Source organism: Populus trichocarpa, chromosome 10, assembly GCF_000002775.5.
Source record: "Populus trichocarpa isolate Nisqually-1 chromosome 10, P.trichocarpa_v4.1, whole genome shotgun sequence".
Lineage (NCBI taxonomy): Eukaryota > Viridiplantae > Streptophyta > Magnoliopsida > Malpighiales > Salicaceae > Populus > Populus trichocarpa.
The window spans coordinates 16,653,789-16,679,236 of record NC_037294.2 but is presented as its reverse complement, the minus strand read 5'-3'; the positions used below and the strand labels follow the sequence as shown (position 1 = coordinate 16,679,236).

Below are 25,448 nucleotides of genomic sequence, written 5' to 3'. Positions count from 1 at the left end.
TATAAAAATTTATTTTATTTTATTTTTTAATATTTGATTAATGATAAATAGTTTTTTTATTTTTTATCATATTAATATAAAAGTTTTTTTGCTCATTTTTTTTATTTTTTGATTTTTTTTTAATTTTATCATTTAATACGAGGTTTTTTTTATTTTTCTTAGTTTGTTTTTATTATTTTTTTTAATTCTATCATTTCATATAGTTTTTATTTAATTTTATTATTTAGTATTATGTTGATTTTTTTAAAAAAACCTATCCAGTGAATAATGTCATTTCTATATAATTTAATTTAAAATCCAGGCTAAACAAATAATCATATTAGAATATTTTAAGTTTGAACAATTATACTAATTTTGATAAAAAAAAAATTACAATAATCTAAATATTATTTTTCATGTAATTTTTTTTTTCCGAGCGGCTGTCGATAAACTATAACCGAGCTCCAATTGGTTCTATTTCCTTGTTTCATAAGCCCTTAATAATAACAAGAAAAACTCTTCCCCTCTAGTTCACGACACCAACGACCCGTTAGTCTCGATGAAGGTAAAGGTAGCTCAAATTATTTGAGCTACCTTTTCCAGAACATAAAAGGTAGCTCAAATAAAAAGAGACTTATATTGCATTTTCAGTTTTTTTCTTGGATCAATAGTGACAATATTTTCCTACCATAAATTAAAAAAGTAGCCATTTTAAACATGAAACAAAATTCAAAAACTCGAACTACTAAAGGCAACATTATTTTGCAATAATTATTTATTTATTTATTACCATAAGTGTTCGGGTCAGCTTGCGCGCACCTTAACTAATCTCACGGGCCCTGAAATTAACGACTATGTAAACTTCCAGTAGCCATCATATTAACAACAACAGGGCTCAAACCTAAGATCACATGAGAAACAAACTCCTTAATTCCAAACTCTTACACTGGATTACCTGCTAGATGATTAAAGATAATAAGATTCTTAATTGAAAATTTAATTAACATGTCAACCTTATATTTTAAGTTATTATATGAAATCTCAATAATAATCTTATATTATTCAATTTTTACATACCAATATAACTCTCTTGCTAGTGGAGTTATAGGCACATTCAAACTTGTATAATATGCTAAGAATACACTCACTTGCTGATCAAAATAAACATTAAAAAATAAGTGCAGCTTTAACTGCCGACGTGTAGCTGATCTTTGGTTGACTGTAAAATGCGGCATGCATTGGAGACAGATCTAGATTACTTTTTATCCAGTAAAAGAAAATAGGTCATTAGAGTTTTAACAGCAGTGTCCGAACATTTGTTGGATCATCCACACCCCTCCGTTATCAAGCTTGCTAGCTGCTTTGCAACTTTTATCTGCGGTGAGGATGCAACACGAGACAGTATATCATGATTATCTCAACTTCATTTCTCCTGAACAGACGAACAAGCATGTTAGATGTTGACATATAATTCATAGATTATGAAGAACAAGGGATAAATATGCAGAATTAATGAATGATTCAGAAAAGCAGATGAAGTCATCTCCACAGGGTGCCCCAAAGGGGTGACCTGAGAACACAGAGTGCTTTGTCCATCTTGTAGCTTACAGCTAGAAAACCAACCCCCTGTGTTCTCTGGAGCCACTCCTCTGGGGTGTACCGGCTGTCGTATGAAACTGAGACTCGATAAATCAATATTATTGAAGACTGGTAATGAACTAAACCGATCATGAAGGTTCAATAGCAGTGGCCATCTTATTGGGCTGAAGATCTCGAGTCAATATTTAATCATGTGGTCATTCTAACGACATCACAGGATGTTGTCATCCTTGCAATATTCAGGGGGTGTATGCGTAGTTACTGTTGTAAATAATAAAGAATATTTCAAAAGGTTTGGAAAAATATATTTACTTCCCGTGAATATATATATATATATATATATATATATATATATATATATATTCATTCTATCCCCCGTTAAAAAATTAAAATTTTCATCTAGAGTTTATATATTAAGCCTTTTATCTCATATTAAAAAAAATAAAATTTTTATATAATATTTATATAATAAACTTTAATATAAGATAATAAACAACAAGAAAATGATAGTTGTCTCACACGAATAAGGTTGGGCCGAGAAAAAAAAAAATTCTGATTGCTTCCAACGAGACAATGCTTGTACTTTTTGAACATTTTGTCTCTAACAATAATTTATCTTTACCCCTTAAACTGAAACCATTATTTTTTTAAATATTTAGAATTAATTTTATATTAGATATAAAATTCTAACAACTTTTTTATTTTAAAACTTTTTTAATAGCTCCAGCTTTTTAATTCTCTAATAATTTTTTTATTTTATGAATTGTTGTAACAATTTTTTAGTTTTCTAATTTATTTAATGTGTTAGCAAAGTTGCTGGTATTTTTTTTTGATCTTGATTTAATTATTTCTGTTATTTTTATTTTTTAAAAAAACCTATTGAATCTTAAAAAGTAGCATGTGTTGAGAAAATATTTTTAAATATAATATTTATACACGGTCTCGGGTTTTATTTTGTTTTTGTTATTTATCGTATTTTAGTTACAAAAGTTCTATCTCTGAAAGTTGGATTCAAAAGGCATCTTCAATTTAATGAAAAATATTGATAAAGTGACAAGCTCGAATAAGAGACCCTGAACCAAATTATAACATTGAAAAAACTAAACTACACTAAACTGAAAGAGAAACAAAGAGACCAGGAAAACACCTGGGATTTTGGAGGTTATTTTGGGTTTCTAACTTTTTCCATTTATAAACCCGTTCAAAATAAAATACTTTACAATTAGATCCCTAATGTTTCACACACTTGTCAATTAGATACTTTCACTAATATACGTCAATATCTCTCACCTAATGTGCATACTCTATGCATTAAAACAGGATCATGGCGAAGAAGACTTGATGGGAAATTTAACAAACTTGGATAGAAGAACCTTATTGAGAAATCTATAAAAAGTTTGGTACTCATTTGAGAATTAAGTAATACAATAGGGGCTAAAAATTATTAGGGGCCCCTGATCTCCCGAGACGGAGACACTTCACTCACCATCACAGATTCACATTATCACTTGCAATATACGCCACAAACGTGTTGCCGACACAATATCGACTTGGCTCTCGCTGTTGCTCGAGGAACCAAGAAGTAAACACGCCCCCAACGCTGAAAGGGTACATAGGATGCCAAGAAACTCGCTCACTGATTAGATTAGATTGGCCCTACATCCTTTACCACCACAATCAATGTCATTATATCTGAACTACCCATTGTCCCTCCGCAGTATCATCACACTAATAAATAAATCCAATCCCTGCTACTCTACAGTCTATCCAGTTATCCAAACAAGAAAATTATCTGCAATCCTCTCTTGATTCTCGCTGCTGTTTCCTAGCTAATTGCGACAATATCCATGGATTTACTTCCCAAGGACAAACGAACTGGGCATGACCGTCAACCCACTACGTCTGAGCTTCTCTCAAGTGCCAAGCTAGTGGCTGGGGCAGCTCAATCCTCGTTCGGCAGCGAAGGAGACAAAATAGACAGGGCCAAAGTTGCTGGTGCTGCAGAAGATCTTCTTGAAGCTGCCTCTAAGTACGGAAAGCTGGATCAAGAGAAAGGCATGGGCCAGCTATTAGAAAAGGCTGAGACTTATCTCCACCAGTACCATTCTAATACCCTGCCCACCGCCACCCCGGGCACTACTGGTTCCGGCGACACAGCCCCTGTTGACAAAAAGGAATCGTCAGCCCCGCCTTCAACTCGTGTTGACGATGACCAGTCTGGAAGTGGGCTCGGGGGAGCTTTCAAGATGGCTCAAGGATTCTTCAAGTAGACTATATATCTTGGAATTAAGTCTGTGCGAATAAATTAATGTGCTTAGTCCTACGCCGCTTTTAAATTTCAATCCTAATCCTCTATGTGTGTTATATGTACTGATGTGTTTGATGTACTTGTGGAGCTTGATTGTGTATTACTTCTTGTATGCTGTCACTCTTTAATTTAATATTCTAGTTTTATATATCTGGTTTTTGTTCGGAAATTTTCATTTCTTCATCACAGCTAATTTCTCGGCGAACTTGACGCTGTTTGGTAATAAACCTCACCAGCACCCACGTATATCAGTGTTTGGTAACAGAAAAAAAGTAATTTTTCTTGATATGAGTGCTGCCGTGCCACATGTTTGGAGAAGCAGTATTTTACTGTTTCTCGATGTGATTTTTTAATGAATAGTGGAGCCAGACTCTACTGCTGCATTGTTTAAGTTTTTCTTAAAAAAATCAGTACAGTTAATTGATTTCACTCGAACTGTTTACATGAACGTGAATAATAATTTTTTTTTATTTTTAAAAAAATTAGTTTAAAGTGAATTAAATTTATTTGTACTGTAATCTCAATTTTATACCTGATAATATTTTAACGAATTTTATTGCACGCTCAAAAAATCATCAAAACTATAGTTCTTGTCGAATGAATTTTGTACGTAATGAAATTGTAATTTTTTTTAAAAAAATTGAGTTTTACTCGAAAAACTATTATTTAATATTATTTAATAACACTACATAAATTAGAAGGATATCGCATGATGACGTAGCATTTGTGGAATTTGATCGCAATTCCAATTATGTTCTTGCCGGGTCCCACCCAGTTAAAAAAAATTCAGTTTTTGTTTTTATTTTAATTGTGTTTTATTCAAAAAATTAGAAGGATATCGCTTGATGACGTAACAAAAAATTCAGTTTTTGTTGTTGCGTGTTTAAAAAACCATGAAAAATATAGTCATTGTTGGATAGATTTCGTATGTGATGACATTGCATGTAGTTTAATGGAATAATAAACAAATTTTGATATCAATATTATTTATTTCATGATGTAATAATAGTAGTTAAATCTACAATATTTAAATTAAAAATATTTTTAAATTATTTTATAACCTCAATTTAAAAAACATTTTTTTAACAAAACATATTAAACTATTTTTTATTCAACCTCAATTTCAACCACAGTTTTAACTAAACATATATTTTTCCAAATCAACCTTAATTAAAAATATTTTTTATAAAATATTTTTTTTAAAATCATAACAACAGCCAAGATATATCACATTTAGAGATGAAAACGCATGATAGGGTCCCTGATGGGTGTTGACTGGGTCAGAGTCAGCTATTTGTTGTGATCGACTCCTTAGTCCTCTCTCCTCTCCGATCCAAAAATAAAATAAATTTACTGCGCAATGAATCACGAGTCAGTCCCTGACCTTCAGTCTTTATAAAAAATTGACTCAATTTAGTCGTCACAACTAACCCATCATCTCTGCTGTTAAGATCCTGTATGAGGCGTTAAGAACCCACTTTATATCGTGGTGTCAAAAACAAATGTATCCATCATTATTGTGTTAAACAACAAACGACTACAAACGGCTTTCTGCTGCTCTCCACAATCAATCGTTTCTGCTTTCTCCTCCTTTTGATATTGTTTGTTTTCTTCTCTCTTCGTATCAATAACTCGTAACTAAAAAGATTCATGGAGCTTATTCACCTTTTTCTATGAAGAATCTAAAGCTATTAAGAGTGAATTGAGTTTTTGAACTTCAAAGGAGTGCATTTAGGGGGCAAATGGAAGGTTCTAGAAATTAATTAATAAAATTCTTAGTTTATAGTTGATATTAGTTTAATATATTCGTGTGTGTTACGGATCGAATTAAAACTTTTTAAAAATGTTTAGACCATATATAATTATTTGACATTGTAATGAAACATGACCCAAAAAGAAATTTTTTTATTTTTTATTTAACCCGAGTTTAAAATTAAATTGTGTTGAAATTTATCTGTTATTATCCCATTAACTTGTCATGTCTGAAAATAACTTGATTAACTGGAAAAAAAAATATGAGGATGAAATCATAACTTGCAAACTTTCAAACTAGAAGAAAAATGCATGATATATTTTGAATTTACGATAAATTTTGAAATTTTGATGGGCTTTACCTTTTCATTTCCTCTCAATAGAAATTCAATTGTTTGTTATTGGTACTGGGTTTATTTATAGGACTTATTTTGGATTGAATTAGTTGGTTTTATAATATGTGAATCATTCATTTTTTATTATTTGAATCAGTTGCGCGCCTTGGTTTTGATGTAATGGCTGGACTAGTTGGTTGCTAATTGTAATGAATAATGATGCCTAAATTATTATTTTTTTACTAAAAAACAGTAATAAAGCCTAAATTATTTTTTCTATCTTTTAAAAAATTTAATCTAAATAATGCATTACAAAATGGAGAAAGCATGTTACCATGGTGAGATTTTATTTAGATAGATTAATCAATGGCTTACACGAGAGAAGTTAAACCCAATAAGAATTATAAACGGTGATCACATTCTCCGGATAAAAGATCATCGATGCATTTATTCAAAATAATCCTTTCTTATATTCTAGATGACAGGAAGCGGAGCGCCAGTCAACAGACGTAATTTCTAAATCAGATGGCCTAACCTCCGAAACTTTTGGGTAGGAAACGACGCAGTTTGATTTTGTTACTTTTTTTTTTTTCCATTTTCTTATAACGTTAGCCGAGGACAAGGAGCAGCGGCAACGGAAAGCCAACAAGTGAAGGGGGAAGAGAGAGGGGGGGAGATAATTTTCTTCCTCTCTGGATCTCTTGCGCACTCGTAATTCCTCCAAATTGCAATTGCTAAAAGGTAATTTCGCTTATATCCCCCCATATTTTTGCAATTCATCACAATTAAATGACGCAGTACCCAATTTCTATTGAAAATTTCCAGATTTTTGTCAATTTTATTAAATCCTTGCATTTATACTCATTGTCATTTTGAAGTTTTTTAATGAATGCTTAATATTGCAGTTGTGTGCGTAAATCTATGTCAGGGATTTTGTTTTTTCATGCTGATAATTTCTCTTTACATGATCTTATGGAAATTATAAGTAATTTGATCAATGTAAACTAATTGGATATAAGCTCTTATTTAGATTGGAATGATTTCAAATAATTTAAATGTTTTTTCCCTCTCGTATTCAAATCGGACTTGGTTACTTAAACTGCAGGCAAAGTAATAACAAGCAAGGTAGGTGAATTCTGCAGAAATTATATATGCTGTGAGTTTGAAGAATCTTTTGTAAAGATAGAAGCTTTGTGTCATTTTTGCCTTGAATTTGGTCAAGAGTTTAACTTTTATTTGTTCATCTTAATGAAAGCACGTGGACAAATGCATTCCTGATCTTATATCTTGCTAAAACGTTTTTTTTTTTTTCATTTTCAGATTTCATTTTTGGAACGAAACGGTGTTGATTAATGTCTGAAGAGAAAAATTTTAACATTCTGGATTATGACTCTGTTTTTCTCACAGGATAAATGGCTTGATCTCAGCAGTTTTAGCGGTTACTGCCATTTATTTATTTTTGGTCCAGGATGATGTGGAAGTTTGCGTCGAATGCCCTCACTTCCATTGGACTGAAGAAAAGCTCAAGAGAGGCAAATCGAGCTAATTTAGAGTTTTCAGATGATGAGGTGTGTTCGAATGTTAGTGGGGAAGAAGGACTTGAATGCCCGATATGCTGGGAATCTTTCAACATTGTTGAGAATGTACCTTATGTCTTATGGTGTGGTCATTCCCTCTGTGAAAACTGTGTCTTGGGGCTTCAGTGTGCTGTGTTGGGATTCTCTATGCAAAAAATAAGGATTCCATTCTTTGTTTCCTGCCCCTGGTGTCAGTTGTTGTCATTCCGACTAGTCTATCAGGGGAGTCTGAAGTTCCCTCGCAAGAATTTCTTTCTCCTCTGGATGGTTCAAAAATTGAACGGTGACAGGGTGAAGTTTAGTTCCTCCCTGTGCACTAATGACAATCAACCAATTTGGTCCCCGAAAGGAAAAATAATTTTTGGACATCAATTTAGCAACAGTAGCCTCAGTAGGGCTCCATATAATCAGGGACAGAGTCAGTTGGGCTTTAATGGAGATGGTGGTAGCAGAAGTGGAGAGAGGAATCACTCTTCTCTTCACAAATCTCTGGATTATTTTCTTGACTTCACAACGAAGTTTCCGCTGGTCATCATATTTCTACTAATTGTTCTTTTTGTGGTACCTATCAGTGCTGTCATTGTACTTCTTTACTTGTTAGTGACAGTTCTTTTTGCACTACCATCTTTCCTGGTATTGTACTTTGCATACCCCACTTTGGCTAGGCTGGTGAAAGAGATAGCCTCTTGAGATGTTTTGTTGGCTTCTCATTTCAGACAATCTAAGAAATTTTGCAGCCCTGACATTTCTCAGTATTCACTTCACTGGCATTTCGATAGTAGTTCAATTTATCAGCTTGTCTGTTTCTAAAATTTCACTTCATTTCCTTTTATTTTAAACTGACGACTCCATTTCCTGATTATTTGACCATTGGATGTTCAGGAACTTTTACATTTTTAGAGAGTTTATGTGATAGAGTGAAGATTTCAAAGAGGCCACAGTGACTGGACTTGTTTGCCTGACTGGGTTTTAAATATCCGAGTTGCAGTTGATGTTCAAATCCTGTTGTTTGCCCCGAGTGGTGTTGTATGTCTTGATCCAGCTCTACTTCTTTCACAGATCTCTTTCACTGTCTGGCTGGTTGTCGAAAACATTAGAATTTCCATAAATGCTTGGCAGAAGCCTGATTATGGCTGGCTTAATCAAAAAGTTGTTAAGATGTCGTAGTTGTTCCTTATTCACTCCGAGAGTGGTTCATTTGTTCTTAGAACGATTATTGAGGGAATTTAGGATATAATTTTGATCTTTTAATGGTCCAAATATACTGGAGTGGATTTGGGAAAAATGCACTATTTTGGCATTTGTATTTCTAAATTGCATTTTTTTGCCTTCTACTTGGACTCGCATGAAATCTTGATTTGCATCCTGAGAACGTTTTGATTTTTCTCATCACACTGTTCCATTTTTGCCTACCTTTCGCATGTCTGTCAAGTACAATGGTGGCATGCTGGCCAATAAAAATTTTTGGCTGGTTGTGACCACTTCTTAGTTATGTCTGTTATTCGTTAACCCATAGTGCAGGGAAATTCTTTGTAGAGATGCTTTCAGAATTTGAGGCATGAATTAGGTGCCACTATAATATCTGCTTCCTTCCCTTTATAAACCGAGGGCAGCCAATAAATTAGAGGGGATATTGCTCACTAAACCCTCCCGTATTCCCTGGTTCTTTGCTGTTGTTGCTTCAGTTTGTGAAGAAGAACCGAAGAAGGGTTCTTCCCCCCACCCATTGGTATACTGAATCTCTAACAATTACAATGTTGTGTCCTGTAATCTTTATGAAAGTTACAAATGACTTGCTTTAAGTGTTTCCTTTTTTGCTGGTTTATTATTTTCAGCAGTCTTCTTCAATTAATAAAAGAAAAAATGGATAAAGAAAGCGTTGTGTATCAGTTGGTAGCTGCAAACTACTTGTCAGTTCAACCAAGGTTTTGTTGTAAACTAATTGGAGTTGGCTACAGTATTACTTCTATCCACCCTGTCTGTTTGGAATTAGATTTCTTTGCTACAATAACACTTATTAATTTTTTGATCTGACTCAGCATTAAATTACTGTCCTCCTTCATCTATCTGGTTCTCGGTAGTTTGTTTTATCTCCCTAAAAATTAAACAAGAAAGCCATGTCAAAGTTTCAATTTTCGGTGCAATTTTTTTACACTTGAAATTCTGTAATTGGGTTGTATTTCTTGCTCATGTTCCTTGATCATTCTCGCTTGCGGGGACAAGGAGTAGAAAAAGGTAAGAAAAGAGAGGAAGGAGGATGGTCTAGATAATTGGTTGGCTTATCAGTTCATGAGTTCTGTTTTGCTTCAAGTATGTATGAAATTTCAGGGAAGTATATACTCGGTAGAAGTTGATCGAGGATTATGCTTCCCCTGCAGCTTTAATATTACTGCTTCCTGCTTTCTCCATGAAAAATAAGCATCATAAAAGAAAGAACAGTGCTCTATTGATCACTATAATACCAGCAGTATTAGTCTGCACATATCCTTGTGAATTTGTTCGTATACATTTTGTAGCAACAGAAGATTGGTGCTCTTTTCTGGAACAGGTAACTTTTTATAACTGGTGGATTTAAAAGCAGAAACATGTCCGAGGAAGCTTTCCTGTTTTTCTGATTGTATTTGCCTTTTCTTTTGCCTTGAACTCTTCATTTCTTTGCCTTTCTGCTGCCTTTGCTTTTGCTCCTCCTGCAATCTGATCAATATCAACAATATCATCATGAAATTGTTTCAAGGCTCTTGACCGTATTCGCTCCAGGTCACTCTGCAGATCCAATAAATACTTATCAGCTCCTGAGAAAAAGTTGAGTTGGATTACAAAAATGTAAATGAAGCAAACCTCTGTTTTTCGAAGTCTTTTTCTGGCCTTTTCTTTCTTCTTGTTCTCCCAGGAAAGTATTGTGGCATTCATCTGCTCGTACCTGACAATTCTTTGTATTAGTGGAAGAACAATATCACATTGTGTTTGCTTGTAAATGAAAAATCAAAGCAAATCCTTGCAAATCTTGGATGATGTTATTTCCATGTACTTGGCATGTGTAATTTTTGTAGGGACGACTGTTTTGGTTTTGCTTGTAATTGATTTTATGGTTTAGTAAAGCACTCTCCATATGAATTGAATACCTCTTTTGGATCTTAGACAATTCAGCTCTCTCCCAAGCATCTGCATCTGTCCCGTCTTCTATTGCAGGTCTTGTCGGTGGGATTGCAGGCTTGCTTGTGGGAGGCAGTTCAGGCTTTGGCACTGTAATTTTTGGTTTTATAGGAAGCACGTCAGTCATAGGCTCCGCACTTTCATTGGACGTTGGGGTTTTCTTCATTGATGGAGCAGGCTTGTCAGTAGGTGTTAAGGTCCTTTTAACCCATGGGGCAGCAGCGCTAGTTGTTTTTTCTTTGGTAGCTGTTTCTGGCACCTCCGTATCTTGGCTTTTCGAACCTTTACCTGATTAGACCTAGTTAATTAATGCTTGTTCAATAAAGTACAATTGGGAGACTAGTTTATTCAAATTGTTTTACCTGAAAATTGTTTAGATATCCTACCAGATTCTGAGATTAAACCTGCCAATCCTTCCCTTTTTCTGTCAGCCTGGGTCATTGAAGTCTCAGGTCCCTTGCTGATCTTTTTCTGTTCCGGGATGCTCGATGCGTTCAACGATGTTATGGCATTAGCCGCCGCTGCCACAGCAACTGCCTGCTCTGTTCTATTGGAATCATAATCTTGATTCGTTTGTCCAGAAAATTGTCTCCGGAACCAGTTCTGAGGTCTCTTGTTTTCTGCAAAATCCATCAATGAGATTCATTAGTCTTCTCATCTATATATTTTACTACCTTCAACTGTCAACTCATGGATTTTTTCTTCCGTTGGTAATTATCTGCAGTACGGACATTTGAGTAACTCTATTTTTCATGAGCATGTAAAATACAAAAAACACATCAAGCTTTTTAGTTCGGTAATGGAAGTTTAAAGGAAATTCATAAAAATCTTACGAGTATTGTCTTTGAAGGATGGAGTCTTAAGGGATGGAATTCTTCTTTGTCTGGCGCTTCGAGGCTCTTCTGGTTTTTCCTGTCCAGAAAATCTCACCCTGACAGAAATGGTCAGTCATGATGCGGTCCTTGAGAGAATTTAATGTTAATGAGAGTCGTGCGTTTACCTGACTTGCTTTAGCATATTCTCCATTGCTCGAGGAAATTGCTGTTCTGAAATCTCAAGTTCCTGGACATTGTGCAGGATTCATCTTTTCTGCGTTTATTTGAAGGTGAAGCTTTTAGGAAAGGAGGCAATTTGTTATAGTTAGGCGTGGCGTAGGCTGTGACTATGTTGTAGGAGTCAAGTAAAGTTTGGATATATGCTTTGCCTGGTTTGGATTTGTCAAGGAAAGAATAGTCTTGATGCTTAACTTTTCATTAAACATGTTACATAATAATAAAAATCTCCATTACATTCTAACAACCTTTCTGCAGGTTTCTTTCTGCTGAAGAAGTGGATAAGAATCTTGATGGGAAACTTCAAATTAGGGATTGAAAAAAGGTGTCTTTTTGCTCTCCATAAATTTCTTTTGGCACAAAAAGGAACATTTTGGAAGAACAATCATACAACCCCCGAAGTCAACTTATGAGTTCTGAATCTAGTGTAAGAGAAACTGGTGATTCTTGATTTAATCCTCAAGGCAGCTTCAAGAACTTTTTTACCACGTATTACAAAGTTAAATTGTGAACTTTGAGTTCTCTGAACAGAATCAAGTCTTCCTTCACCTAAAAGGTGCAGCACCTTGAGACGTAGCCTGCACAACTTGGGTTCGGCTTTCACAATCATCTGACCCCTTGAGGCAGTGCATAATTAACAAAACACTAAAGATGCCACTAATTTTACACCCATCAAACATTATTTATTAGAATAGTTTTTTTTTTTTTCAATTTAACTCTTAAGAATTCAATCTTTTTATTTCTATTTAGTTTTTTTTATTTTATTTTTTAATATTAAATTGTTTTGAAAATTATGCTATGTAATTATTTTCAATTTTTTTTTGTTGGGTCGGTCTTATGGATTTAGTTATTTTTCTTAATTTCAACCCTCAACATTAGATCTGTTAAAAATATGAGCTCCATAATTTTTTTCAACTTGCTTTCTATAAATTTATCTCAATTTTATGATCTAAAACAAGAGTTTAACAAGTTAACTTAGATTAACTAAGGTCAATTTTTTTAACCGTCTTTTCTAATTGATTTTCTTTTTCGATTTTATTTTTCAATATTAAATTGAATAGAAATCAAACTCGTAATGTTTTTTATTTGTTTCTATGAGATTACCTACCTATGAGAGTAGTTTGACCCAAAATTATTTTTATTTTATTTTTTGTTATAGAATTAGGTAAACCTAGTTAAGCTTGGTTAATTAGCATGACTTTTGTATTTTGAGTTATAATTAAAAAATTCCTCATAAATAATTTACGATAAAAATAAATTAAAATGACTTGAAGTTAACAATATGCTTAGTAAAAATTACTCAAAATTACTTTTAAAAAATATACAATGTAAGTGAGAATCCATAAGTTAAAAATTAAAAATTTTAATTTTTGACTAAATTAATATTTTAACTCACTTTAATAACAACCCTTTTGTCACGACCCGAATCCCGGATCCATGACCGGCACATAGGCAAGGTTCCCCTCTAAGGTTCCATACCTATGCGAACCCAAACTTACATATAAGCTCATCCTTTAAATAACTCAATCAGAGTTCAACGCAGTACTAATAACAAAATAAACTTCATAATATAATTTAATTGTCTTAATACAAAAGTTCATAGTTTTGGAGCACTAACCAGACATAAAAGGAAGGTACAAATTACAACCAAAAAGCAGGTTCGAAAGGTTCAACAAAAATAACCCGTTAACAAGTTATAAGCCTGAAAAGATAAATAATGAGAAGGTGAGTTCAACAACTCAGTGAGTAGATAACATTTAATACACACACACGAGGTAATACAACAATGAGAAATATATATATACAAGTATGGCTGGGTTCTTATAGGAAGGTTTCTCAAATATGCCATAACAAGAATATCATCAGGTAAAGCTCGTCAGAAAATCAAAATGCAATGAGCTCTCCGTATTGTGGGATGATCAGTCCACACAGGTTGGTGACTCCCCCGACCAACTAGGGTTCAGATACGATGTGCACAAAGACTAACACTACCCTGTTAGCATGGGTATTCTGATTGACATACCATAAGTTCATAATCATAATCAAACAGACATATTCATATCTCAAGGCTCAACTCATGACATCAATCAAATGAGGAACTCTCAATTCAGAAGTCAATTCAAAATATATACTGGTTCATATCAAGAATTCAGATTCAACAATTGATCATGCTTTATCATAACAAGGATAATAATCAACATATATATTATCAAGAAGCATGATCCAATTCATATTAACAAATCAAATATTTATAATATTTCTCATGCATATGGAAAATTATCCACTCACCTGACTCGAAAGCAAACAGAAGTCAAAAACAGACACCGAAGAAAATCCTACTGACATCCCGCCGGTAGAATATCAGGATTATCTGAATACAAAGGAGACATATTCAAGAACGACTCAAAAGAACATTTAACCTATATAATACACTTAACTAAGGGTGTATTCCGTAACCCCATATTCAAGAACGACTCGAAAGAACATTTAACCTGTATAATACACTTAACTAAGGGTGTATTCCGTAACCCTATACGTTTTTGAACTAACTAGTCAATTTTCTCAAAAACACAAAATTTAATGGTTTTCCCGAAATCTAATCCATAATAAAACAAATAATAAAATTGGTAATAATTCACTAAATAACCCTCAATTATTCATCAAACCAATCTGCAAAAGCTAATATTACAGCTAGGGACTAATCTGGAATTTATCATATTTTTAAGGGTCAAATTGTAATTTTTGTCATATTGAAGGACCAAACTAAAAATATCATAAATACATGACTATACTGAAATTCTGATCATAATTAATTCTCAATTCTGTCCAGAATATCTCATTATGCTCCAGGGACCATTTTGGAATTTTACCAAATTTTTAGGGTCAAATTGTAATTTTGTCAAATTGAAGGACCAAATTGAAAGTGTTGTAAATTCATAACTATACTGTAATTCTGCCCATAATTCATCTTTTATTCTGTCCAGAATCTCGGAATATGCTCCAGGGACCAATCTGTAATTTTCCAAAATGTGGGGACTAAACTGTAATTTTCACAAATTGAGGGACCAAATTGAATTTTCGTCATCTTCTACCTCAAACCCAGAATTTTCACATATTACCTACTGTTCTTTCCAGATTTCTAACTCAAAATTCACCATTTACACAAATCATAACTCAAAATCATCATCTTTACCTAAAATCTCTCAAAATGAACTAAACAATCCATTACCCACAACAATCAACCCTATAACATTCAAATTAATTCATCAATAAACCCAAAACACAAATTTTTAAAACCCTAACATTCATCAAAACCGAAATTTAAAGTTCAAGAAAACATATTATACACATTTATACATAATCTTACCTTAAAACTTATTTTCTCCAACTCCTTTCTATTTCCCTTATCTTTCCCTCTTTTCTCTTCTTCTTCTTCCCCTTTTCTTCTCTTCTCCAGTAAGTATTTTCACTCTTAATTTAAGATCTCTCTCCTTTTTTTTTTATACTTATTATGTTTATTCAATTACCACACTACCCCTCATTCATTTATACCCACTCTTTAAATCTCCAAGGGCTTTTGCCTTTTCCTATCCCTTTAATTCAAAAAATTACATCTTTGACTTAAATTTAAATTAAAAAATTATTTTTAACTAAAAATATTCATGATTTTTCTTTGAATCAAAAAATAATTTAAATCAACTCGTACATAAATTAAATGATTTGAAATGTAGGGTGTAAGTTAAGTGGGCACACATAACTATTTTTTTTATTTTAAAAATGGATTATAAACAAGAAATAAATAATGAGTACAACGTTACCCAACCTATTTAGATGCAACCTAACCCACCTATTTGCCATCTCTAGTGGCACATACTAATTAGATAATTTTTAACTTTTCTGTATTTGAGAATGCTATAACGATTTCAAAAAAAAGATAGCAGCTCGCAATGGTGACTCAGTTAGACTTGCAAGGAAATTTAGGAGATTTTGGGATTTAACAACGCTATAACTGAAATTACAGTAAGCATCAATTTCTTCCTTGGCGGTCAGCCAGCCAGGGCTCAAATGCGGAAGCGAAGGTTGATATCAAATTCAGGCAAAACTTTCCTTTCTAAATCTGTTTTTTTATTTCTAATAAACTTGCAAGTTCTAACAAATTGGTATGAAAAGAAAAGGAAAAGGAAAACATAAACTATTGAAATCATCTTAACTGAAGAGAAAAAACACGAGAAAAGTAAACTTCTATGCGCATGCAGGAGCTTTGAAGTCTCTAATAGTAACATAAACTATTGAATCAGGGGCGACTCTGATCGGGGAAGAAGAATCAACAATCATTGGACTCAGTGAAGGAATGTCTTGAGAACTTGTAAGCTGCAAAGGAGTTCCATTCAGCAGTACCACATCACTCTGGATGTTGCCATCTTTTGGGGTCAAATGATACTCTTCTCTTTGATTTGAACCATTAACAGTCATTCTGTAATTATGTGGGTACTTGTTTTCGTCATTGGTGACAGAAACATCAATGGAAGTGGAGTTTGACATGTTAATGATAAGCATTGTGATGCCAGGCTGCAAATTAGTAGAACTATAATTAATGCCTCATGGTGAAAAGGAGAATTGCAATGACACAGATTTTGTAGCTTTACATTTACCTTCTGCTTTGAACAATGAGTGTATGTTCTCAAATATGGGGAGCCAAAATGATTGGTAGCGAGCACAGTCTTTCCCATTAAGCGATGCCACAGAAGTGCACTAATACAAGGTAATAAAATAAATACACCAGTAATTAAGTAAATAAAATAAGAAGGAATTCATACAGAATGAAGACTATTCTTGTCAAGAAGAGAGTAACACGCACCCATAATAGTCTGGATTTGGGATGAAGGATGTAGTGTTAAGCAGACCATAGTTTCCTCCAATGAGGGTCTGTCTGCAGTAGACCTTATGATTGAAGGTTGCTGTCATGCCTAGTTGATCCAGGTACCTGTTCCATAACAATCACGTAAATTACGAGTAAAATCCATGCAATTCTCAGGAGGTAAGATAAAAATAAGTGGAGTCTCCTTGCCAAAATCCATTAACAAAAGTATGCGAGACATCCTTGCCACCACTGTTATAAGCACCACCAGATTCCCCAACCCATGGTCCTGCCCACGGACCAAATTCCTTGACAACATTTTCAAGGTCTTTGAATGTTTCTGCTATTTCATCCAGGAAATATGGATCCTGAATCTTGTTGATCAGGGTTTTATCGACACCTGCGTACTTGGTTGTTAGTTAACCATATCGGTACTAGACGCATTAACTCGGTTTTGTTAATATATAAAGATAAAAAAAAAAAAAAAGGAATGGGGGAGGAAGGAGAAAGAGAGTGAACTAATAATACATGCCTGCACCAAGATTGTATATATGGTGGGTTACTCCATCGACAGCATGTGGTCCTGAGACCTCAAGGAAGGTTTTAAACCATTCAGTGTCGTAAAAACCAGCAGGGCCCAACACCCTAGGCTGTGTCTCGCGATCTGGGTACAGCTCCTTCACTATTTCTTTAAGTTGAATAATATCTTTAGCATACTGGTCAGCCTCCAGTCTTGCAGATACCCCAGATGCACACAACTCATTTCCTGACAGATAATCAGGACATGGAATTAGTTGCGTAATAAGACACGGTAGAAAACACAAGAAGTTATGCTACTGCATTCAAGCAAAGCATGGTCTTAATTACCTAATTCATAGGAATCAATCTTGTATCCCTTTGATGCAGTATATTTCATGAAATCTCGGGCATTTTTTGAGTTCCATTCACCAACCCAAAGTGTAGAATTGTCAGATTTCCTCTTCCCAATAAGGGCATTTAAGCCAAATGTGATTTTAGCACTGCCAGAAAACACAAAAATCGTGGGAGTTTTAGCTGCGGCAATTTATTAAATCATATTTCGGGGAGAGTAACTTGGTGTGAAATGCATGCGGTACACGTACTTTGTTTGCTTAAACAAGTCATTGAGCTGATCCCATCTATCCATGGGCAGAGAACCTTTGCTGAATCCAAATAAACCATCATCTTGTTTCTTGAAATGAGGGAATTTTTTAATGAAGTCACCGACTTGATAAACCAACTGATCTTGCAATGAGCCTCCAAGTCTGATTCTCAGAGGATCAAATGCTGAAATCGTAATGAACAATCAGGACCTTTGAAGCTAAGAGAGTTGGTCAATGCAAAGGAGTAGAAGGGCGAAGACACCAAGAACAGGATTTCTGCAATTTCTAGATGCTTGTAGGAGCGGATATATATATTTTTTGGATGTAGGATAATAAGCCAATGATTACAACCATGATTTCTAACCTGCAATTTCTAAATTCTTGCAGGAGAAGGATCACATATTGTTTTAAAGCTAAACAGAAGTAGTCACCAGATCATCTTGAAAAGGCAAAACGCTGACATGGATTAGTACATTATGCAGAAGCATTCCTCTTAATGTGGCCAATCAGGACCTCTGACACTTGAAATATTAAAGAAAACATGTTGATTAAAGGCCAAAGACAACATTTGAACATTGCAATTCCGAAAGACATAGAAGCAGGATATATATATCAATATATTCTGCAAACCCAGCATTGAGACCTGATAACTCCAAACATGATTTCCAAACAGCAATTATACATCTATAATCACGAATCCTTTTAAACCTGATAGAAGTTAAAAGAAAAACGAATTTGTAATTACCAAATCATCCAGAGTTTAATTTGGCTACGTTTTATTGAGTGCCATGCAAAAAATATAAAAATGTCTACCAACTTCTGGAAATAAATATCAGCAATCCACTTCAACTTTTCTTTTTTTAAAAAAAAATTATTCAATGCTATTGTAAATATGACAGCAAGAGTAACAGTTTTGTCTTGGAAATAAATCATCCACACCGAAAAGCATTAAACATATACATGAGAATACTTCAATAGTTTTGTCCAATCAAAACTTACCCTTGATAGCATTAGCCAGAATCTTGTTGTTCAAATCCTGCAAATATGGCAAAGCCCCTAAAGTCTTAGCATCCCGATCAATAAGAGTATTCGGCGGCAAAGAAATTTACAAAAAAAAGAAGAAGAAGAAGACAAACCAGATTGAGGAGGCCAGCCTTCCCCCATGGGCACTGATTGTAATCGCACTTTTCACTAGGCCACCAATCTAAAGTTGCACATATAAAATTATCATCGGTTTTCGCTATGGAAGTTACCCCTTGAACAAAAACCTTCACATCATCTGCTGCACATAAAGAAGAGAAGCACAGCGATGCAAGAATCCAAGACACAGCAAGTCTTAGGCCAGCCATTCTGGTAGAGCTTTGATTCGAGATAACAATGATAGAGGAGACATCTTTATAGATAGATATAGTAATTGATTTTGTGACAGATTGAATTCTGTTAGGATGTTGATAATAACAAATCTGTACTGTTATAATTGTCCACGACTTCTTGATTCACCATAACTCTGTTTTCTACTAACTTATCTCAACTGATCTAGCCTAAGCTGGAGCCCCCACCCCCAAAAAAAACATATTTTCCATTTATAAAAAAAAGGTTCCTACTTTATAGCATGCGAAAAAAGAAAGATAAGAGAGAGGATAATCTCTTGTTTGCATAATTTTCTTGTATTTCATTTTACAAGGATGTAAGATTCTCATTGTTATATAATCAAAATTCTATTCCCATTCAATTCATAATTCCAGAGCAAACCAATTTATTCACGCGGTAGGTGGGTAGCTTTTAAAATCTGTTTTTATTTGGTTCTTTTATAATTAAAATAAAGATTTTCACGAACGCCTGTGATTTAATTATATTTTTTTTATTGAACGAATTATTTTTTTCTTATTCGTGCTTTTTTTTCCAAAATATTTTCTTATTGGTAGCATGTTTTTTAAACTAAAAGTGAAGGCAGTAAAAATATTTGTTTTTGTAAGAATCTCAATAATTTAAAATAAGTGGGAAAACATATATCCCTTCAATCTAAGCTATTTTTTTCCCCCAATAAGAACATGTTTTTTTAGAAGCAATGCTTTTTAAATAAAAAATTTATGATCTCAAAAGCAAGTTTCAATAAATTAAAAAAACATTGCAAACAATAACTAGATATTGTGTACGCAATTAAAAGGGGAAAATAAAAGTTAATCTAAGAAAATTTTGTAAAAAAATTATAATAAAAAAATGTAAAATTTATTTTTATTGAAAATTTATGCTCACAAATATTTAAAAAAAATAGCATATTAGGTTCATATAATAATGAACTAAATGATTGTTAATATTATAAAAAAAAATATTATAATCTTATTTAAAAAAAAACAAAGACAAGATTGAATGATCTTGAATGGAATAATAGTTTAAATATTATAAAAAAAAATTATGTGAATGGGAGAATGAAAAAAAAAACGTTTTCTTTAAATGTATTGTATAATTATTATTAAAAGGTTTTTTCTTTAATTTAGGTTACCGAGCGAGAGAAGCCCAATCCAAGAATCGCTCCCTTTGGAGATGGAGGAGGCTGGGTTTGGGTCCAACGACTAATATTCTATCTGCTTGTAGTTAACAATTCAGGCATAGCATCTGAAGGTTTGAGGCCCGAATAGGCGGATTGCCTGTGCATACAATATGGAGCAGAAGAATGGGCAGTCTCCTTGCAGGGGCGAAGAAAATAATCAGAGAATGCCTAGTCCAAACAGTTCTTCTGAAGAAGCCGTAGAGAGCATTTACTAGGCGCTTGCCCGAGTCAAGGCCCAAAGGCTGATGCTGCCGCTGAGAGACTGGTGCAGTTAGAACTTCGCAGAGTGGTTAACTTCTATACTTTGAATCCTCACATTTGTACGCGGCATCAGGGAAACATGGCTAGTTGATGAGAAATAGAGGGGTAGACAAGGCGCCAGGTTGCAGTTCAATCAAGATCTATGGCATGGTTCATGAGTGCATTGCATGACGAGAGAACCACGCGAATACATGGAAGAAGTTGGATCGGCTTTGGAGAAGATTAACAGGCAGTTGAATTATTTGTAGTTGACGAGGCGTAACTTTCAGCGTCATCTTCTTTAAGGCTGTTAAGCTCTTGATTGCACTGATACTATCGTGAACTGGTCAGATGTGTTCAAGGGCCTGAGGTTCATACCGATCAAGCATTTCACAAAACTAACTTGCAAGATCATTGTGAAACTCATCATGTTACATTCAGTGAGCCACTAGCTTTACAACCCAATATAGATTATGTTTTTCCCGATCTAGATGGCATTGATTTCAAGGTTGATGCGTGCATGCCAGATAGAGATCTCGTCTTAGGATTTTGTATTTAAATGCAGTCGTTTGGTTGATTTGACAGCGTCTTGACAGCATTCAGATCGAGGGTGTGACGGCAGCGCTCAGTATATAGCACGGAAGAAAACGGAGAACATGATAATAGATTAATAGTTCAAGAAAAATGACAGCATTAATTTCCTCGGAATCTTGTGGCACATCCAGATACTGATAGACCAAGCTTCTCTTGCAGCTTGTAATTGCGGATAGTTTTTAAATAATTTTTCATGTTAAAATATATGCTAATAATATTTTTTTTACTTTTTAAAAATTATTTTTGACATCAGCATATCAAAACAATCCAAAACATACAAACCATATTAAATTTTAATAAATTTTTTTTTTTAATTTTTTGGAAACGCAGCCGGGTTGCCAAACGTTCCCTTAATCCACACTAGTTACATGGGGAGATTTGACCCATTTTGGGCTCTACTTTAACTTTTCTTGTATACCTTATAAACACTGAGATCATTAATGGGAAAGTTCGAACTAGAGAGCAACTAAATTTTCCCATTTCATTACAGAAACATAAATAAAGCCTTGTGAAGTCAAAAATATTATAGTATTCAAAAATAAAGAAAGGTTGATGCTTACACTAAACTACAAACTCGGTATCAGACACTTCAAGGACTTTGTGAACACCTATTGGGTTTACACCTGGCTTGAATGCATTTCCTTCGATATACCTGCAGAAAACATTCAATTAGCTGTAGATCACCAAGATGCACCATAAGGAATTATCACATTCCCAAGCCCAAGGGGAAGAAAGGAACTCACAATTCTTTCAAATATGGATGCTTATAGAAGGCGTCAGGAATTCTCCCATTAAAATTGTTGTGATCTAAGTACCTGGACCATGATGAAGACAGTGTACAGATAATTCGCTAACAATTGTATCCAATAATTTCACCAGTTCAAAGGAAAGAGGAAGGGTAGAGGAGGGGAATAGGAGTGGTAAAGGGAAGAGTTAACATTTCACCAAATGCCAGCAGAGCAGTGCATTCAGTGTAATGATGTTGAAACAGCACAGAAATTCTTGGAGAGCAGATAAGCTTATGTGGCCACACAATCATCTAAAGAACGCATATGAATGCCAAAAAGGGAGCGGCAAAATGTTTAAAGTCTCCTCAGATGAAGAAAATTGGCAGGAATTCTCAAATTTTAGGGAACAGTTCTGTGTGATAAAGATATCTCAACATCAATACCATCTGTGAGTGTGTCAAAACACTTGTGTAAAGGTGGCCAATATTAAATTGTTTGCAAGAGAATGATTGAATAATTTATGGCAACATAAAATATAAGAGAAACCTATATCCAGATAATGCGCATTCTTAGGCATTTTTTTCTTCATGAAAATGCTTCTAGAAGTCGCATGAGGGATCATGAAAATGCTAGTCTAAGTTGACATATTTTTGCAATTCAATCCACCATGGTGTGCATTGCTTTTGACAAGAACCTGATTATAACTTTGACCCAATGAAAGGCATTATCAACACTGGAAAAATGTAGCAGCCATAAATTTTTGAAGAAGAATCTTACAAGTAAGTCAATCTAGGCATATGAGCAAGCCCAACAGGTATTATTCCAGTCATTCTATTGTGTGATAGGTGCCTGAAACCAATAAAGCAGCCAATTACAATCATGGTAAAGCAATGGAATCTAGCTGCCTAAAGAAAGAAAGAACAAAAATGAAGAGAACTTACAAGATCTCCAAGCTGGTCAGGTTTGAAAGTTGTGCAGGGACTCCTCCAGTAAGATAATTATCATTTAAATAACTACATTTCAAGGTCAGAAATAGAATTACTCACAAAAGCTTCGCTGTAAAATATCAGTGGAATAAGTGTGAATTTATGGAATCACATAAACTTACAGGTTGCGAAGAGCAGGGAAGCAACCATCAAGACGTATTAGTTCCCTTATAGTACCCACCAAATGATTGTTGCCAACATCACTAAACATGAATTATTACAATTAGATTGCCGAAACTATAGTCCTAACAGTTAAAATACGACAAAGACGTGCTGAGAAGAGGATGGACTCATACAGGTGCCGAAGATTTTTCAGTGTCCCCAGCTCTGCAGGAATTCGCCCAGAAAAGCGATTCTCATGTAGATAAAGATACCGAAGCTCAGGAAGAATTGCAAGCTCCTTGGGGATTTCTCCTTTGAAAGCATTGAAACTCAGATAACTGTAAAAAAGATTAATGGAATGAATTCCAGGAAGAAAAAAAAAAAAAAGAATCCTTGACAACATCAAATTATACATTGTAGAAAATAAGATCACTCACAGATGAGTTAAACTCTTCAGTTCACCAATTTCGGGAGGAATAACATCTTGTAGTTTATTCCACCTCAAATTACTGACACAGCAACAACAGAACACCAGCATAATGGATCACAATTTGCAACAACTAAACCAAATTACTTCAAAGCTTAAGGATTCAGCACAAAGTAGACTAAAAATAAGAAAAAGCAATGAGCTGTTACAGTATCTTAAGACGCTTCAATCGGCCAATTTGTGGAGGAATGGGCCCTGTGAGCTTGTTATTGTGAAGATCCCTGTTATGTATAAAAAATACCCCATATAGAAAAATAAAAAAAAAATTCCAATACATAAACTCTATCAAATCAAGAACCCGCCAGTCTTCATTTAAAATAGCAAAATTTTACTTTTAGTCCATAAATTTAAAACAGCAGCAGCAATAAATCAACAAAATTCAAAAACACTAAAACCCAAATCTTACAGTCTAGTAAGATCCAGCAAATTCGTTACAGCAGTAGGAAATGGCCCCACAATAGATACCGCGTATACTTCCCTGCAACCAATAAAAGACGACATATTTTCAATCTTTCTCAAAACCCTATTAACATATTTGCAAAAAAAAATATGCCAAAAAAAAAACTATCAGAAATTACAATTCGGTGACGACTCTATAATCTCCTACAGTAGAGCATGTGACACCAGACCACGGCGGATGGTCACCGTCACCACAAGGATCGTCGCCGACCCAAGCGTATACCACTCTCCAGCCTAGAGATGCCTTTATTTCATTCAATGCCTTCACTACAAAAGCAAAAATACACTAAAAACCATCAATTCAAAGAGTTATTTGGTCTGTAGATCGAATCTAAAAGAGAGATCTGAAGATATACCGTCGCGTTTAAGGGTTTTGGCAAGAGCAAGATGGAAAAGAAGAGGGAAAATGAGAATGAGAGGGAGGGAGAGTGATGGACGCGCCATTTTTAGGAAGCGGAGATCCGGGATTCTGGAAATCCAAGTATGATGAAGATAACTGTCAAAATGATGTGAGAAGAAATGGAAGTGAAAGATCTGAATTTCTTTGTTTTTATACTTACTGTAGTAATAATAGTAATATATTATTACTTGTTATTGCATAATTATCGCTCAGAGTTCAGACTCGGTGTGCTTGGTTCTTCACTCAGCTTCGGCAAACGCGGAATGGGAGGCCCGTCTCGTCGGTGCTTTTTTTTTTTTATTATTATTATTATTAATTATTTTATTTATTTAGGTTAAAACGTAAAGGTATATATACTCCGTGAAGTTTGACCTGATAATATTTAAGCCCTTCTTTTCAATTTTTGGGTTTACACCTCCTAAACTCTTAATTAGCTCGTGATTCACTGTATCTATTAATATGGGTTTCAATCTAGTTCAATATATATATATATATATATATATATATATATATATATATATAGGTGTTCAAACCAGCTTGTCCGCACCTCGACTAATATCACGGACCTTGAAGTTAACGATCATGTAGGCCTCCAATAACCCTGAGATTTGTGAGACTGAACTAGTGAACTCTAGGAAACGAACCTAGAGCCTGATCGGTTGAACTACATTCCTTAGGGTTCTAGAAATACATTCTTATAATCATGTGAGGTGTATTTTTACACAATGGAGTTAAGTTTTCTTAAGTTTTCTAGTTCAAATCTTCCTAATGAGTGAATATATTTGTATAACCCTGATAAATTTATCTTAATAAATCTTGTAATTGATAATTTTTATACATGATTTCACAAAGAGAGAAAAATTGAGAAGGCTCCGAATCAAATAAAAGTAAGGATCGAGAGTGTAATGCAAAAATTTAGAAAATAAGGGGTCTAGTTCAAAGAGGGTTAAAGTCTGTGATGGCTTTAGTGGTTGTAATATGAAAAAAAAAGTTTCAAAATTGCACCTGTGAAGAGAAATTGAATTAAAAAAGTAGTGTGGTGATATATATGATTAAATAAAAATCATTTAAAAGATATCAGTAACAGACTCAAAAAGACATTTATGAAAAAAGAGCTTGTTTATTTATATATAGTCAATATAGCAGATTCTTTCAAGACCATGTATG

At 34.1% G+C, this 25,448-nt stretch overlaps 5 protein-coding genes and 1 long non-coding RNA gene across 15 annotated transcripts; 2 read left to right on the top strand and 4 right to left on the bottom strand.

Annotated features, from left to right (window-relative positions):
* Positions 1-1,020: 1,020 nt before the first annotated feature.
* LOC112328760 (uncharacterized) lies at positions 1,021-1,705 on the bottom strand. The gene is made up of 2 exons (XR_002983908.2): positions 1,550-1,705; positions 1,021-1,411 (listed from the first exon to the last, which is right to left on the bottom strand). It is a non-coding gene; the product is annotated as an uncharacterized LOC112328760 (long non-coding RNA).
* Positions 1,706-2,815: 1,110 nt separating this feature from the next.
* LOC7481547 (nodulin-related protein 2) lies at positions 2,816-4,034 on the top strand. The gene has a single exon (XM_002316065.4). It carries the CDS (start codon positions 3,426-3,428, stop codon positions 3,846-3,848), a length of 423 nt encoding a protein of 140 aa, XP_002316101.3. The 5' UTR covers positions 2,816-3,425; the 3' UTR covers positions 3,849-4,034.
* Positions 4,035-6,339: 2,305 nt separating this feature from the next.
* LOC7492895 (uncharacterized) lies at positions 6,340-8,344 on the top strand. Of its 3 annotated transcripts, none has more exons than XM_002316064.4 (2): positions 6,340-6,714; positions 7,381-8,344. In XM_002316064.4, the coding sequence occupies exon 2, from the start codon at positions 7,443-7,445 to the stop codon at positions 8,238-8,240; it is 798 nt and encodes a 265-aa protein (XP_002316100.2). In that variant the 5' UTR covers positions 6,340-6,714; positions 7,381-7,442; the 3' UTR covers positions 8,241-8,344. The 3 variants fall into 3 exon arrangements, with proteins under 3 accessions (XP_002316100.2, XP_024467108.1, XP_052312764.1); XM_024611340.2 differs by having other exon boundaries at positions 7,294-8,344; XM_052456804.1 differs by lacking the exon at positions 6,340-6,714 and adding an exon at positions 7,115-7,129 and having other exon boundaries at positions 7,294-8,344.
* A 1,630-nt stretch (positions 8,345-9,974) lies between these two features.
* Positions 9,975-15,254, bottom strand: LOC7492894 (remorin 1.4). Of its 5 annotated transcripts, XM_052456800.1 has the most exons (8): positions 15,123-15,254; positions 14,045-14,126; positions 13,374-13,457; positions 11,704-11,792; positions 11,537-11,634; positions 11,066-11,323; positions 10,673-10,991; positions 9,975-10,470 (listed from the first exon to the last, which is right to left on the bottom strand). In XM_052456800.1, exons 4-8 carry the CDS (start codon positions 11,727-11,729, stop codon positions 10,122-10,124), a joined length of 1,050 nt encoding a protein of 349 aa, XP_052312760.1. In that variant the 5' UTR covers positions 11,730-11,792; positions 13,374-13,457; positions 14,045-14,126; positions 15,123-15,254; the 3' UTR covers positions 9,975-10,121. The 5 variants fall into 5 exon arrangements, with proteins under 5 accessions (XP_052312760.1, XP_052312761.1, XP_024467106.1 ...); XM_052456801.1 differs by lacking the exon at positions 14,045-14,126 and having other exon boundaries at positions 15,123-15,241; XM_024611338.2 differs by lacking the exons at positions 13,374-13,457; positions 14,045-14,126; positions 15,123-15,254 and having other exon boundaries at positions 9,975-10,313; positions 10,389-10,470; positions 11,704-12,409.
* Positions 15,255-15,858: 604 nt separating this feature from the next.
* On the bottom strand, positions 15,859-19,385 carry LOC7492893 (heparanase-like protein 2). The gene is made up of 9 exons (XM_024609606.2): positions 18,871-19,385; positions 18,734-18,770; positions 17,735-17,918; positions 17,481-17,632; positions 17,146-17,379; positions 16,824-17,013; positions 16,614-16,739; positions 16,408-16,507; positions 15,859-16,324 (listed from the first exon to the last, which is right to left on the bottom strand). Exons 1-9 carry the CDS (start codon positions 19,081-19,083, stop codon positions 15,998-16,000), a joined length of 1,563 nt encoding a protein of 520 aa, XP_024465374.1. The 5' UTR covers positions 19,084-19,385; the 3' UTR covers positions 15,859-15,997.
* A 2,190-nt stretch (positions 19,386-21,575) lies between these two features.
* Positions 21,576-24,586, bottom strand: LOC7492892 (probable leucine-rich repeat receptor-like protein kinase At1g35710). 4 transcript variants are annotated; one of them, XM_024609626.2, is made up of 12 exons: positions 24,442-24,586; positions 24,238-24,350; positions 24,001-24,148; positions 23,829-23,900; positions 23,572-23,643; positions 23,373-23,444; positions 23,130-23,273; positions 22,956-23,036; positions 22,789-22,860; positions 22,625-22,696; positions 21,863-21,934; positions 21,576-21,771 (listed from the first exon to the last, which is right to left on the bottom strand). In XM_024609626.2, the coding sequence occupies exons 2-12, from the start codon at positions 24,323-24,325 to the stop codon at positions 21,681-21,683; spliced, it is 984 nt and encodes a 327-aa protein (XP_024465394.1). In that variant the 5' UTR covers positions 24,326-24,350; positions 24,442-24,586; the 3' UTR covers positions 21,576-21,680. The 4 variants fall into 4 exon arrangements, with proteins under 4 accessions (XP_024465394.1, XP_024465395.1, XP_024465392.1 ...); XM_024609627.2 differs by having other exon boundaries at positions 24,470-24,573; XM_024609624.2 differs by having other exon boundaries at positions 24,238-24,358; positions 24,442-24,567.
* Positions 24,587-25,448: the final 862 nt, after the last annotated feature.

Coding starts and splice junctions, on each gene's coding strand:
- LOC7492893 (XM_024609606.2), bottom strand. CDS start 19,083: ATGGCTGGCCTAAGACTTGCTGTGTCTTGGATTCTTGCATCGCTGTGC. Junction 17,919..18,733: donor TCTGGCTAATGCTATCAAGG/GTAAGTTTTGAT, acceptor TTACGATTTCAG/CATTTGATCCTCTGAGAATC. Junction 17,380..17,480: donor GATTGATTCCTATGAATTAG/GTAATTAAGACC, acceptor ATTATCTGTCAG/GAAATGAGTTGTGTGCATCT.
- LOC7492895 (XM_002316064.4), top strand. CDS start 7,443: ATGATGTGGAAGTTTGCGTCGAATGCCCTCACTTCCATTGGACTGAAG.
- LOC7492892 (XM_024609626.2), bottom strand. CDS start 24,325: ATGGCGCGTCCATCACTCTCCCTCCCTCTCATTCTCATTTTCCCTCTT. Junction 23,445..23,571: donor TTGAAGCGTCTTAAGATACT/GTAACAGCTCAT, acceptor TTGCTGTGTCAG/TAATTTGAGGTGGAATAAAC. Junction 21,772..21,862: donor CATCCATATTTGAAAGAATT/GTGAGTTCCTTT, acceptor TGTTTTCTGCAG/GTATATCGAAGGAAATGCAT.
- LOC7492894 (XM_052456800.1), bottom strand. CDS start 11,729: ATGGAGAATATGCTAAAGCAAGTCAG. Junction 11,324..11,536: donor ATCCTTCAAAGACAATACTC/GTAAGATTTTTA, acceptor TGGATTTTGCAG/AAAACAAGAGACCTCAGAAC. Junction 10,992..11,065: donor GATATCTAAACAATTTTCAG/GTAAAACAATTT, acceptor AGGTCTAATCAG/GTAAAGGTTCGAAAAGCCAA.
- LOC7481547 (XM_002316065.4), top strand. CDS start 3,426: ATGGATTTACTTCCCAAGGACAAACGAACTGGGCATGACCGTCAACCC.